Source organism: Mustela nivalis (genome assembly GCF_964662115.1).
Source record: "Mustela nivalis genome assembly, chromosome: 13".
Lineage (NCBI taxonomy): Eukaryota > Metazoa > Chordata > Mammalia > Carnivora > Mustelidae > Mustela > Mustela nivalis.
The window spans coordinates 28,769,066-28,783,847 of NC_139032.1; the positions used below are offsets into that span (position 1 = coordinate 28,769,066).

The following is a 14,782-nucleotide window of genomic DNA, read 5'->3' on the forward strand; positions in this document are numbered from 1 at the left end:
GCCAGGAGGCAACTTCAATATTTCAATGAACTACAAACACAGCAATGACCTGCATTTCCACCTTATGCCTCTGTTCCCCAATCCGGACAGGAGATAGTGTAGGTTTTCTCTCGCTTCTGCGGGCTGTTCTCCGCACATCTGTATGGACCAATCTCCCCGAGTGCCCGCGCCAGGACTCCAGGATTCCACCCGTGTTTGGGTCAGGCAAGGACAATGGAAGGGTCTCCCTTCTTTGAGTGACAACAAAGGTGAAAACCCTCTGGGCTCTTCCCATCTCCCTTTACCATTCCCAGTTTTAGTCACAACGCCTCCCAAATAAGTTGGGTGCGTCCATACGGGGGTTCAGGTTCACTGACTTTCTGGACTTCAGTGTGGTTTGTCCGTTCTGTGGGTACCGCGGGGTGAAAATAAAACAGAGATAAACGATCCCTTTTGAATGAAAGACCAACAATCGAATGCAACAAGCAATAGTTTATTTATACCAAAAAGAGGGAAAAGAAAAAAAAGAGAACAGAAGTGAGAAACCAACATCTTTTTACTACATTTTATAGATTAAGTAAAAATACCTATATTCATATATATGTATATACATACTGCATATTTATATATATTTATATATATATATTTATATATATATATATTTATATATATATTTATATATATTTATTTATATATTTATATATATATATATATACACACATATACACACATGGAATGGAACATTAAAATTACCTGCTTCCCAGGACAGAAGAATTAGGACACGTTCCCTCATATCAACTTAAAACTCCATCACAACTTAAAATCACTGCAAGGAAACTGACTTCCTTCATCTTGTTGGACTTCAAGTACACAAGGTTATGGAACCAGGAGCTAGATGTGAAAATCGTCTGCTGTGCACCGATGACAACAGACTGCCACACGCCACGGGGCAGGGGTCTTCCGAGTTCTCCCACAGGCCTTCCTCACCTGCAGCTGTGTCACCTTCTACCTGAGATGCTCAGGAATGAGGCAAGGGAATCATGGGCAGGTGCCGCGTGGACCTGCACGCCGACATTTAAACAAGAGCAACAAAGACACGTCTTTCTGTGAAAAAACCACCAGCCGTGAAATGACTCAGAAGAGGGTTCCTTCCTCCCCTTTCCTTGCCAAGTGAAACACAAAAACTACTGGGGGACAAACCAGCTCAGAACGCAGCACCTCCAGCGGTGATCAGCAGACAGCAAGGGACAGAGAGGGGGCATCTCCTGGCGACAGCTCCTGGCTGACCCGGCTGCTCTCAGACACACCCTCTTCTGCAAAGGCACTCACATGTTGTCTGTTTATGAGGGATACAGTGGGAGTCCGTGCATGGGAGTCCTTCCTACAAATACCAAATAGGTAAGCTGAGGACGTGGTCTAACAGGGACAAGAGAAAAAGAAATACATATTTTGGATAAATGTGTGCTTTTTAAAAGAAAGGACAATCAATATAGTAGTTTTTTTAAATAACTGATTAAAAAGTAAGGAATTCCGGGAAAATTATCAGGAAGGAGCAAGGTACTTCAGGACACTGCAGGTGGATGGGAGGCGGTGAGAACAGGGCAGCCTCTGTGTCTCCTCCCCAGCAGCCTGGCCCGCGCCTTGTCCCTTCCTGGGACACTCTTGTCCCCACCTCCTGCTGCTTCAGGCTGGCTCCGTGGGCCCCCCACGTGTGGGTCAGGGGTGCTGCCCTGATTCTTCCTGTCCCCTGCACCTCCCACACCTCAGTGCCAGAGGCGGACCCTGGGGACTGCATCTCTGAGGCACCCCTGTCACTTCGCTTCTGGTTGGGGTCAGCCAAGGGGAGGCACTGGACAGGCTGAGGGGAGAAGGCCCAGGTACTATGAACTTCCTCCTCGCTCCCTTCTATTCTCTGACAGCAGCTGCACGTCTGTGACTCAGACACATCCCCCCGCCCCCCACCCCTAGCTGCTTCACCCCGGGGCTCCAGCTTTTTCAGGAACAGAGTATCTTCCTTTGGTCTTTCTGCCCCAGGGGAGGGAATGGCTTCCTTCTGTCCCAGGCCTTGAACACTTCACCGTCTCTGCGATGCTCCCCTGACTGTGCCCATGATACTGTCCTTCCATTAATGTCCCCACCAGGACCCTAAGTGAGGTTGATGAAGCTGTCCCACTCTGGGCCGTGAGATTGTGTCAGGCTGACCGCGAAGAGATTCTACCCACCAGCAGGCCAGCTTGTCCCAGGCAGAACAGACAGAATTTGGAAGGCACTCCTGAACCTCACTGAGTTCTCGTTAGGACAGCGTTTGTGTCCAGTATCATAAAAATGCTAATTTCACACGGAGACAGAGGCACCAGAGGGAAACCATTCATCGTTGCTAACTGCTGACCCCTAGTGGTGGGAAGCGGCAGGCCCGGTGGAGCAGCCCCCTGGGCACCCTGAGCATAGACAGAGCGCCCCTGTGTTCCTCTCTGGGCACCGCAGGCCGCCTCCCCTGCAGGCTCCTCCTGGACACCTGCTCCCCCTCTACTCTGGGTATGTCCTTCCTGCTGCAGCCCCACAAGGCCACAGCCACGACTCTCCGCTGGCCACAGAGCGAGTCTGGGTGTGGCCACCAGACCAGCTCAGTGGGGAAGACCCAGGGGCCCCGAGCAGGTGCACACGGAGCAGCCGGGATCCACACGTGCCCCCGCTCCTGTGTCCTGCCCGGTGGCTCGGCCCTTCTCCCCCTGCACCTTCAGGAGCCAACAGCGCCAAGGGCCAGGCGTCTAAGTCTGAGTGATCTGTGGTGCCCACGGGGGCCTCTCTCCCAGGGAAAGGAAACAGGCCTGGCCCTTCTCACAGGGCTTGTGCGGACCAGGGGTGCAGCCTGGGAGGAAGCAGAGCATGGCCCCCCAGGCATAGCAGAGCCTCTGTGCACTGACAGAGCTGGATTCAAACATTTCTTGGAAGCCACCTTGGCCCCATGGATCCTGTCTACCCAAGGAGGCTCTCATGGCACCTCCTATGTACACTGTAGTCTGCTTTTCTGACGACTGCCCTGATACTGCTCCCTGAGTGTCAGGAGGTGACGGGTAAGCTGGCCGCCCTGGGAGGGGCAGGCTTCGGGCTCCACGTGCAGCTGTCTCCAGCCGCCCCTACTCCAGGTCCAGGCTGTGCTTGTTACACGGCCTGCAGACACAGCTTCTGGCTCTTCCCCGACCTCAGGCAGATCTACAGTTACCTGCAGGTGGGTCTTGTCACTTCCAGGGACTGTTTGGAGGGAGACTCTCCCTGTCCCTTGGGGCAGACCGACCCCCTAGGCATGAAGCCACATGGACCCCTGAGGGGTTTCCCATCCAACCCCTGCTTATCTAGACCCTCTGGGAGACCACTGGGCTCTGGGCCTCAGATATGGGACTGAATTCCACCTCCGGGGTAGGTAGACTGGGGTACCTTAGTCCATGGTCACACACTCCAATGCCTTCCTGAAATGTCATTTCTGTCACAGGACAAAATTTCACACATGGAGGTGGTAGCCAGTTTCTCTGTCCTGGTCTATGGGACTCTTGGTGAGGGGCTGGGGGCAGGGGGGTGAAAGACAGGAGGTGCCCCTCTGTCTGAGGCAGCCACCCTCCTCCTCGCTGACCAGCCTCAGGCAGTAATGTGACCCCCATGTAGCTGAAGTTTCCAATTTTCCACAAGAAACCCATTATTCAAGTTTTTAGTGGAATCTTCTGAGGTGTGAATGTCGGCAGCTAATCCTATTTTCCTCCCCCACACCCGCTCCTGCACACAACACACCGCACCCATGCCCAGGGTTTCAGCCTCTGCCTGAGGCAGACACGTTATGTCTCTGAGCCCCCACTTCTTTCTCTCCGAAGTGGGTTATGACACAACCTCAAAACGACGTGAGAATCCAGCGAGACGACACGTGTGCGGGACCCGGATCCAGGTCAGCACAGACCATGTCAACCTCACACACCACTTTCCATGCCTCCCGGCTTCCAGGTTTTACTGTGGTTTCCCCAGAGACCAGCCACTTTGCCCGCTGGACATCCTTTTGGTGTCCCCTGGGCCTTCTCTCCTGTCCTTCCGGCATTTGTCACTTTCTTCAGTCTTATGAATCCCTGAGGGGATTTCCTTTTACACAAGTGACCACGGAGAGCAGAGCTCTGCCTCCTGAGAGAACAAGGCTGTCCGCTCCCCGGAGAATGGAGTACAGTTCGGCTCCTTCTGGTAGCAAAGCCAGCGTCCTCAGGGATGCTGGGAGACCAGGAGGATTCTGGAACGGACTCACATGGGACACAAGAGAGGGCAGTATTTACCTCCTAACAGTCCTGTCGGGGAAGCCGAGCCCCACCAACCTGCTATCCTGACAGAAATTTGCGGGTTCAGCCTGGAGACGCAACTCTGAACCAGGGGTGGTCAAGAGAACGGGAGAAGCAGCCTCCCTAGGGGACCCGCTGTGTTTCTGTGCTGACCGTGGCTGGCGAGGCTTCTCTGGTCCAGAGCGGACATGGTCCTGCCAGAATCTTCCGTCACGGAGTCCCATGACCCAGTCTCTCTCGGCCCTGGCTGAAGGACGCCGCCACACTCGTGACCCTGGCTGATCACATGGCCTTCCTGAGCCACAGTTTATCAAGAATCTACTTCCAGATTCTTCCACCTGTGGAAGATGAACGGAGACATTACTTCTCAGGGATGAGGGTTGAGAAGGAGATAAAATCTCACCTACTCGGGAACCTACATGTCACTTGACGTGTGGCTGGTTCAGCTCCTGGGCTTTGGGGTCATAACCTTCATACCAAATGAGGACTGAGGAAAATTCCAGATCAGAGTTAAATAGATCTCTCTGTCTCGGTCTGTCCGCCCTAACTCTCCACCCCTGCCTTGTGTCTCTGTCTCTCTTTCCCTCTCTCTCTCTCTCTCTCTCTCTCTCTCTCTCACACACACACACACACACACACACACACTCCGCAGTGGCTCAGTCTGGAGGGAGTTTACCCCACAGCAACGGAGAGCTGGCTCCCTCTAGGGGTGATAAGGAATTCTGCCAGGAAAGCTGACCCTTCACTATCCACAACACAGGCTGGTCCACACAGATGGTGAAGCTAACCATTAAACGGGGAACACTACTGGCTCTGGAAAAAGTGTAACCCGTTTTACATCCCCAAACTGGATCAAGATTACAGTGGAAAATGGAAAACATGTTGTTTAAACTAGGTGTCACATGTACCACATTTTACCCAGTTCCTGCCACACAGCTAATGCTCAGTAAGAATTAGAAACGTACGTTGACGGCATGATAATCTTTCTAATTAGAAATTCATTTTGGCAGATATTTCTTCCCCAAGTTTTTTCTATTCCTGTGCTCAGGGAAAAAAAAAACTGAAAGGGGCATGTAAATCTCAGTCAACTGTCCCCCAACACAACAAGTGCTCTCCAGACATCTCTCCTTACAGAGACAGGAGTTACACAGAAAAAACTTCAAGTTTCAAAACATTTGTTTTCAACCTGAAGGAGGCATAGGACACCTTTGTCATATCACATACAGAAATGCATCTGAAGCCCAAAACTTCAAAACTGACATTGTGTGGGAAACTCTTTGAAGATCTCTATTCCTTTTTTTTTTTTTAATTCCGTATTTAAATGAAGGCCTCTGTTCTTACCTGTGCAAAATGGAATTCCCTCACTCCAGAGCACTTAGGAGAAATAGCATCTCAAGTGGTACAGTTCCGTCATGCTTCCTGTGGGTGCTTCTCAGGCATCCACAGGCCACCCTGCACTTCTCGCCTGTGGGTGCTTCTCGCCTGTGGGTGAGAATCCCCCCACAGCCGTGTCTGCAGAAGGAGGGGGAGCACAGCAAAGCCCACCTCCCGGTCAGGCTTCATGTGAGTGGACGGACAACCCATGACATCATTAAGGAGCCTTTCAAAACCACCAACCAGCGTTGATATGCCTGGGAGTGGAGCTTTCCCAGGAACCCAATGCTGCTGCTCTCCACTGGGTGTGCCCAGCTTCTTTCTTCCAAGAAGAAAGCCTAAGGGGAAGGGCCCATTCTGTGGCCAGTATTGGATCTGTGCAACCTGAAACCTGTGTTCGTCCAAGCTCAGTGTGTCTCCAAGGACTGCTTCCCAAAGTAGAACATGACACCATTCTGTGATTGGCACATTTGCCGTTTGGACCTCTGTGCCTGTGACCGTGATTTTGGGGGAGGCCCTGGCCTTGCTATTCCTGGGCAATCTCGGAGCACAGGCCAAGAAGCAAGTGCACACAGGACCCAAAGCTGGGCTAGACACCGAGAGCCAACAGGGCAGTGAGATCCGGTCACCACGGGCCAGGGAACCAACACAAAGCCGCTAGTCACCCTAGACCTTGACACGGGACAGCACAAAATCCAGCACCTCGCACAGAGACAGGAGCCAGGGTGGAGGCTCCTACCTGCGGGCTTGGACGCCAGCGGGGAGGGCGGGAACCTGGTGGAGCTGGCAGAGGACAGTCTGGGCCGGCGTCTCCGGAAGAAGCTTCTCAGCAGCCCACACTTGAGCGATTCCACCAGCGTGGTTTTCCTGGAGCCCGAGTGGCCAAACAGCTTCAGTTTGATCCTGGATTGGAGGTTCTGCGTGGGTCGCAGCTGCTGGATGAAGAGTCCCCGGTGAGCGTCCTAAACACAGGTGCAGGGGGGCCAGTTAGTCACAGAACAAGAGAAGGCTCTGAGCAAATTGCCAGCGCAATTTGGAACCCCCTCGCCGTGTCCTTCCCGATCCGGGATTTCTTTGTGAGGAGAAGTTTTAAGAGCCACTGTCTTAGGAACTTTCACACGTGCCATGGAGTGTTAGTAACTGTGGTCCTGTCCTGTACAATACATCCCGGCACTCATTTTCTAACTGGAAGTTTGTATCTGGTCCACGATTCTTACCCATGGTGCACAGAGGTTTCGTGGTGTCCCACTGTAGCCACAAAAAAATTCACGTAAAGTGCAAGTAACATACAATTCCCTGTTTCAGCCATTTTAAAGAGAACTGAAGCTCTGAGGTGTTACTACATGTATGATGTGTGCAACCAGCCCTGCTCTCTGGCTCTGGAACATTCCATGATGTAAGGAAGCTGAGCCCATCAGCAGTCACTCCTCCCTCCCCATCCAGTCCCTGAAAACTACCCATCTGCTCTCTGTGCCCAGGTCCATGGCATTTTGGTGCACAAGGAATTGGTTGGAGCAACTCCTATGAGGTCACTGATTACCAGAAGAAGCAGGGTTGGCCTGTCTGCCTGGCCAGGGCCATCTGCTGCTCTCTGCGTGGAGGGGTCCTGCTTCCCCGGCACTGTGACTGTACCAGATGCTGAGAAGGAGGGCATCACTAGGTACAAAGACAAATACGGTGGCGGGGTGGGGCCCTGATAGCCTTGCCCCTGTCCAATCTCTCATCCCTGCAGGGAAAAGCAGGAGAACTCACAGATTCACTCACTCCCTCACTCGTCAGCATTTACAGAGGCCCCCATGGGCTCCACACAGTGCAGGGAATAGGAAGGTCCAGACCTGGCCCATATCTGTGTCCTGGGGACACACAGGTATGTAAACACTGACACCAAACATGGCAAGAGTGCTTCTGCAGGGGCAGTATGGGCAGGGGCTCTGGGCACCCAGACAGCTCACCTCGAGGCTGCACAGTGAGGCGTCACTCCCGTGCCCTTGACTCCATCCGGCCTCACAGGCAGCCTCGTTATCTACTCCCAGAGTGAGCCTGGCTCCAGAACAGGGGCCCACTGGGGCTGTGGGGTACAGCCTCAAGGGAATTCCTTCCCCGACCCAGAATGGTCCCACTCTCTAACCTATTGACGTCCGGCATCCAGTGGACACCTCCTGCTGGGATCCCTTCTGGAACATTCTTCCCCGGGAGGCTCTGGCCCAGGTGCGGTTCTCCATTGTGACTCCACCAGACTGTAGGGTGATGTGGGACGCTCTCCCCTTCTCGACTGGGAGCCAACTTGAGGGCAGAGACAATGTCCCCAGCACCCGGCAGGGAGATGCTCAACAGAGAGGTGTGCGAGAAATGACAGGACTCAGGGGAACCCGGCAGGAGCCTCTGGGAGGAAACTGCCCGCTCTTGGTCTCCTGGGACCTCAGGTCTGGCAGACACTGTGCCCACTTCCAAACCTGGGGAAGGAGGTTTCCTGCTGCTGTCCTCCCGCTGAGCCATTGTGGCTTTCTCCACCACCCAGCAAGCTTACCTGCTAGACACAGCTCTGCTGAGGGCTCCCTGTCCTACCCACCCCACCCCCTTGCCCCCCCACGGGTCTCTGTGTGGGATAGGGACTTTCCTTCTCCACGCCACAACACTGCCCCCTAGCGGGCATGGTGGAAATGGGTAGCGGCTTTCACATTGAGAAGGGAGTTGGGGGAAGTGGGTAGGACTTGAGCCACTATGTTCATACAAGGTCCCAGCACCTGGAATTCTCCTGAAGCCGCCTGACTTCTGAGTGTCTGCTGAGCATTATGCAGGATAACAACCAGTTCATGATTATCTAGGCTTAGGACACCTGCATTTTACATAGAACGATGGTTTGGGGGAGAACATGGTTTAATACATGCTAATATTTCCAAGAATGTAACTTTTTAATAAATTGATAAAAGAATATATATATCGGTATAGATATCTTTACTGAGCTCTGTCCCTTACTTTTGAAAATCATGTCACCATGTTCCTGTCATGTTCGAGTCACTATCCCAGCCACCAGTGTGAAAAGGGGGCCCTAGACAAGCTTCCTACCTGCCCCACAACTGGGACCCTGTGACATTCAAACATACCAGTGAGTTCCCCTCATGCCTTTCCTGCCGTACCCCACCTAATCTCCAATAAGATCCCTTGGCAGGGGTCCTCCCTGCTTCTCTCACTTGGATGGGCTCCCACCCTGTGACCACCGTCTGGTCGGACTCTCTGAGCCTGTGAGTGTAAGAAACGCTGTGTAAGAAACTCCCCCCCTCCTGCCTGTTTCTGCGCCCGCCCCTAGGCGGCCAGCTCAGAGAAGAAGGCAAAGCAGTAGGTCCGGCAAGAAGCCCGCACCTTGATGTTTCCTCTTAGCAATTTCCATCCATCTACCCACCGGCTCCGTGACTCTACATCCCCAATTGTCCTTGCTGGGGTCCAAGCTGAGCCACTCTCTCTCCTGGCTACAAACCCCACCGCAGGCCCCAGAACACAGTGTGCCTCACCATTCCAGCAGGGGTCAGAGTGCTAGTGTGTGCTCCCTGGAAGAACCTTAAACAAAGTAGGAAATCCTTTTTTTTTTTTTTTTTTTTTTTGTAGGAAATCCCTTTTAATGACCTCATTCTTCAGAACTCTCTCTCTCTTTTTTTAAAGATTTTATTCATTTATTTGACAGAGAGAGAGAGTGAGAGAGGGAACACCAGCAGGGGAAGTGGGAGAAGGAGAAGCAGCTCCCCATTGAGCAGGGAGCCTGATGTGGGGCTCAGTCCCAGGATGGATCATGACCGGAGCCGAAGCTTAACGACTGAGCCACCCAGGCACACCCAGAGCTCTCTCTCTTGATTGAGCTCTCATAGTTTGGTCATAGGAATTCGCTTACATTCCCAGCCCAATGGTGCCTGATCAGTCCAGGCTAATTATGAGCCAATTTCTATTATGTTTCCTCACCTTATCCCTTGAGTGTTGCTTCTGTCCATACAACCATCCACATCGCAAGATGCTCCTAAGTAGAAACTGCCCTTTTCTCTCCCTACTGTCCCATTTCCAAGTATGACCCTGTGGAGGGCTGCAGGCCCTGAAATTTAGCATCATGGTAGAACAGGAAGTCCCATGGATTCTCTAGCAAAACTCTCTTGAAAAATATGTTTCTAGGGTGCCTGGGTGGCTCAGTCGGTAAGCATCTGCCTTCAGCTCAAGTCATGATTCCAGGGTTCTGGGATCAAGTCCCACATTGGGCTCCCTGCTCAGCGGAGAGCCTGCTTCTCCCTCTCCCACTCCCCACCTTGTTTCCCTCTCTCACTGTGTCTCTCTCTGTCAAATAAATAATAAAATATTTTAAAAATATAAAATAAAATAATAAAAATATGTTCCTAATAACATGGAGGCCATTAGGAGAAGGAAAGGAAAAGTGAAGTGGGAGTGAAGTGAAGTGAAGTGAAGTGAAGTGGGAGACCAACCATGGGAGACTGTGGACTCCGGGAAACAAACTGAGGGTTTCAGAGGGGAGGGCAGTGGGGGGTGGGTGAGCCTGGTGATGGGTATTAAGGAGGACATGGATTGCTCTGAGCACTGGTTGTTACATGCAAACAATGAATCATGGAACACTACTAATGATGTATTGTATGCTAACAACATAATACAATAAAAAATGTTCTTAGACTTGTCAGCTGATTAGAAGTGAAAACAATGGGGCATTTCTGTTGCCAGTCTAGGCCATTTGCATACCTATGGAATGATAAGGCAATTTAAGACCACCTCCCCTGCTGTGTAGATACAGACTTCTCCCCAGGAATGTGTTTAGGATCCCATGAGGGGTCGAACAGATGATGGCTCACCCCAGGGTGTCAGGAAATGCATGGAGGTGATATTTTTTATTTCACAATGAATGGGGAAGGGGAGGCAATGAAATGAGCTGCTTGGGGTGCTCGTGCCCAGCAAGGTCAAGAAGTCCCACCAGCCCCAAAATGCCCCCCTCCCCCAGAGAAACACTGGGAACATCAAAGAGGAAATGACGTGGGAAGGAAATGGGGACAAGAGGCTCCTAAGTCGAAACTGTCCTCTTCCTCTCCCTTCTCCGACCTCAAGGCTTGTGAGCACTCTCCTCTGCCATGTGACATGAATTACAACAGCAAACACGTCCACTGTCTTGGCTTCTCTGTGGGGATTGCTGCCCCTGTGACAACCTACCACATGTCCCTGCTGACCTATTCTCCAGGTCCTTCCTGTGACGTCTCAGTCATTTTCAAGAAACAGATGCCAGTACCGGTTGTCCCTAGACTCCAAGCAGCTACTTATTTGGAAAGTGATTGATTGACTGATTGATTGATTTTTTTTAAGACTGTGGTTAGAAACACATGGCAGCCAACTCCTCCCTGTCTGGCTCATCAGGAAGCCAGGGTGTAGGGCCGTTTGAGGGAACCAGACTCTCGGGTCTCACTGAACACGGAGTCGAGGAGATGCTCCTGAATGGAGCAGGACCTGGTGAACCCAGGAAGGAGATCAGGGGCTTACTACACAGCAAGTGAGCTCAGCCCCGGAGAAGGACCCCCCTCCCCATAGCTGGGGAGGGATCAGCACAGATGCCTTGAGCCCAGTGAAGGGCACAGGAAACAGACAAAATCAATCCAGTGGATCTAAACGGGGATGGGGGGAGGGTGTTGCTGGGTGGCTCGGGCCCTGATTCCCGGGTCCTGGGGTCGAGCCCTGTCCTGGCCCAGGGGCTCCCTGTTCAGTAGAGTCTGTTTCTCCCTTTCCCTATGCCCCTCCCTCTGCTTGTTCTCTCTCTCTCTCAAATAAATAAATACAATCTTATTTAAAAAAAAAAAAGTGAATCCTCACAGTCAAACCTGTGTTGTTCAAAAGTCAACAGTATTACAGAAAATTTGGAGAAAATACATTAACATTTAAAGCAAAAAGTGTGAATCACACTAGTAAAATTTCAAACACCACTGTTAACACTTTGTTTTTATGCTCTTAAAAAAAAAAAAACTTACAATGTGCACATAATATTATCTTCTGCTTGGAAGCCAGGAAGAAATTAAGCATTAAAGTCCAGTGGCTAAAACCTCTTCAAAAATATTTTAATGGTCAAAACCTGCTTATCCTATAGCTGTATAAGAATTTACCAGATTGTTGTTGCCCTGATGTTTTTCATTTTTATAACTGTATTATAAATAACACTGCTGTGAATATCTTTCTGCATAAAACTTTTTTCCCTACATTTTTCATTTCTTTAGGATAGAGTGCCAGACATGGAGTTCCTAGCTTAGAGGGTGTGACTATTTCGAAGACTCCTGATACACATTCCTATGATGTGGGCTAGAAAGACACCCCTGCATTTACTTATTTGTATCCTGTTTCCTTAAACCTTAGAGCAACAGTGTGTTTCCTAAACCCGAGCATATCATGTGACATCTTGGAGCTCAAAACATTAAGAAAGAAAGAAACTGTCAGCTTTCTCATTTCCTGTCTACTTTATGGGAACTGTTATTACAGAAGCGGTGGGAGGAGGGAAACCAGGCACAGAAACTGTAAGGAAGCCAAATGATTTCCAAGTCCAAACACAGAAGAAACTGATAGGGAGCTGATGCATTTATGCTAACAGTATGCAAACCACAGGTCGGGGAGAGATGCCTTTCCTACAGCCTGTGTGTCCAAAGCCTCATTTTGTTCAACTCATTGTATAAAAGGAAAAAGACAGAATTTTTCACATGAAAACAGTACCAGGCCAAAAAAACAGAATTTCTCACCTTTCGGAGTCTTGCAAGCAGACCTGCTCCGTGTTCGTGCTGCTCGGATTTAGCGAGCTCTTCTGCTGTCTTCCCGTCCTGTTGGAGAAAAACCGTTAGTGTCTTTCCTGCACGGGAGGCTGTTCCATCCACTGGTTCTGCTGTCAGAGACAGAAACAAGGGTTAACAGGCCTTAGAAACAAAAAAGGTGGACATAGTCCTCGATTCTTTCCCTTTCTGTACGGTCCTTATTTCATTTCCTTATTGGTTCTGCAGGGAGGGAAGGTGAGAATTAAGGGAAAAAACATGTGCACTGGTGTCTCGAAGTCCATCCGTGAGATGTCTCAGACCCACAGGTTTTCCTCACACTTGGCACCTCACGGGGTGGTGACAGGGGGGTGACCCCAGATGCTGAACCTCCCTCCAAGGCAGACGATGCAGACTTTCATAGATGCCAAAGTCCAGCTGGTGCTAGCTAGTGTCTTAAATCCCTTCCACAGACAAACCTGAGCACTCACGGAGGATGCTAGTTACTGGAAATTTCTGTGCATTTCAAAGAAAAGCCTTAGTTTCACAGATGATTTTGATGTAAAGATTTTCAGTGAACATAAGAGGAGGAAATCAGAGATCCCGGCACCTTTTAAGTAGAGAATTTTCACAAGGCTGCCGTTTCCCAGCGAGCAAATTCACTTACATTTCTGCGCCCGCAATAAGCAGGAGCCGGGCCGACACGGAGGCCGGGACCACGACGCGCAGCTCGGGTTTGGAGGGCGGGGGGCGCTCGTGGGAGAGGAGCTCCGGCTGCTCATCCGTGGGCCACCGAGGGGGAAACAGAGGCTGAGGGGCTGTTCTGCTACAGTTTTAAAGTCTTTATTAATTCAGAGTAGAAAAGGCCAGAGGCCATTTCCGTGCAAATAAAAGCAATCTCCTTTCAACGAGACCGAGAAGCATTTCGATCCCTCTCCCGCTCGGGGCCGCTCAGCACCGGTCACAGCTGCATTCCCGAGGAAGCTCGGGGCCACCCGAGTCTCACCGACAGCACATCTTCCGCTTTCTCCTGCGCGGGGCTTCATGAGACCAGTGTTTCTCAGCCTCCGCACTGCTGACATTTTGGACCAGATCGTTCTCTGCCGTGCGGGGCGGTCCCGGGCACTGCAAGGTGTGGAGCGCCACTGTCTCTGGTCTCTGCAAGGCTCGTCCTCCCTGATTCCTGACAACTCCAGGTGTCTTCAGACGTGGCCCTGGGCTCCCTGGGGGGCGCGAAATCACCCCAGCTGAGAACCGCCGCCTTAGGCTGAAGCTGGAGGCTCACGTGAGCGCTCGGGGGGAGCAGTCTTCACAGTGTGCGGCCCACCTCTGCTCTCCCTTAGGGCCCCCAGGTGTCTCCAGGGGCACAGTCATCTTGTTGACCTGCAGGGGGCAGCAGAGGACAGGCCGGAGCAGAGGGAGAGGCTCCCTGGGTCCTTAGCACACGTTTTCATATATATATTTAAATAGAAAGGAGAAGGAATTCCTCTCTAGACTAGCGTTGTTTTCACGGAAAAACACGTCTTTGTTGTTCTTGTTTAGACTATGTGCGCATCCACGCGGCACCTGCCCACGGTGCCCCGGCCTCATTCCCGCGCATCTCAGGTAGAAGGTGACACCGCTGCAGGTGAGGAAGGCCTGTGGGAGAACTCGGAAGACCCCTGCCCCGTGGCGTGTGGCAGTCCGTTGTCGTTTGCGCAAAGCGGATGATTTTCACATTTAAATCCTGGTTTGATAACTTCCAGTCTGCGAGGTCTAACAAAGAAGGTGAAGGAAGCAAGATTTCCTGCAGTGATTTCACATTGTGATACAGTTTTAAATAGCTATGAGGGGGGCGCCTGGGTGGCTCAGTGGGTTAAGCCGCTGCCTTCAGCTCAGGTCATGAACTCGGGGTCCTGGGATCGAGTCCCATGTCGGGCTCTCTGCTCAGCTCTCTCTCTCTCTGCCTGCCTCTCTGTCTACTTGTGATCTCTCTGTCAAATAAATAAATAAATAAATCTTTAAAAAAAAATAGCTATGAGGAACGTGTCCTAATTCTTCTGTCCTGAGAAGCATATAATTTTAATTTTATGACCTCTATCATTTATCTACCTACATAGTGTGTATATGTGTATATCAATAGAGTTATTTTTACTTAATCTATAAGTCATAGTCTTGGAAGTTGCTGGTTTGCCTTCTCTTTCTTGTTCTTTTTCCTTTTATTTTATTTTGTTATAAATAACATGTTTCTTATTTCATTAATTTGTTGAACTTTCATTCAAAAGGGATCCTTTATCTCTGTTTTGTTTTCCTCCTGTAGTACCCACAGAGCAGACAAACCACACTGAAGTCCAGAAAGTCCGAACCTGTACCCCCATATGG

The 14,782-nt window shown here is 50.9% G+C and overlaps 1 protein-coding gene across 1 annotated transcript; it reads right to left on the minus strand.

The window, feature by feature from the left end:
- Positions 1 to 700: 700 nt before the first annotated feature.
- LOC309847283 (death-associated protein kinase 1-like) lies at positions 701 to 13,612 on the minus strand. Its single transcript, XM_082697235.1, has 7 exons — positions 13,428 to 13,612; positions 13,089 to 13,195; positions 12,416 to 12,493; positions 6,403 to 6,625; positions 5,631 to 5,771; positions 4,443 to 4,627; positions 701 to 1,360 (listed from the first exon to the last, which is right to left on the minus strand). The coding sequence occupies exons 1-5, from the start codon at positions 13,501 to 13,503 to the stop codon at positions 5,722 to 5,724; spliced, it is 534 nt and encodes a 177-aa protein (XP_082553361.1). The 5' UTR covers positions 13,504 to 13,612; the 3' UTR covers positions 701 to 1,360; positions 4,443 to 4,627; positions 5,631 to 5,721.
- Between the last annotated feature and the right edge of the window lie 1,170 nt (positions 13,613 to 14,782).

Coding starts and splice junctions, on each gene's coding strand:
- LOC309847283 (XM_082697235.1), bottom strand. CDS start 13,503: ATGTCAGCAGTGCGGAGGCTGAGAAACACTGGTCTCATGAAGCCCCGC. Junction 6,626..12,415: donor TGCTTGCAAGACTCCGAAAG/GTGAGAAATTCT, acceptor ACCTGTGTTTAG/GACGCTCACCGGGGACTCTT. Junction 5,772..6,402: donor GCTGGCGTCCAAGCCCGCAG/GTAGGAGCCTCC, acceptor TCTCACCCACAG/GCGAGAAGCACCCACAGGCG.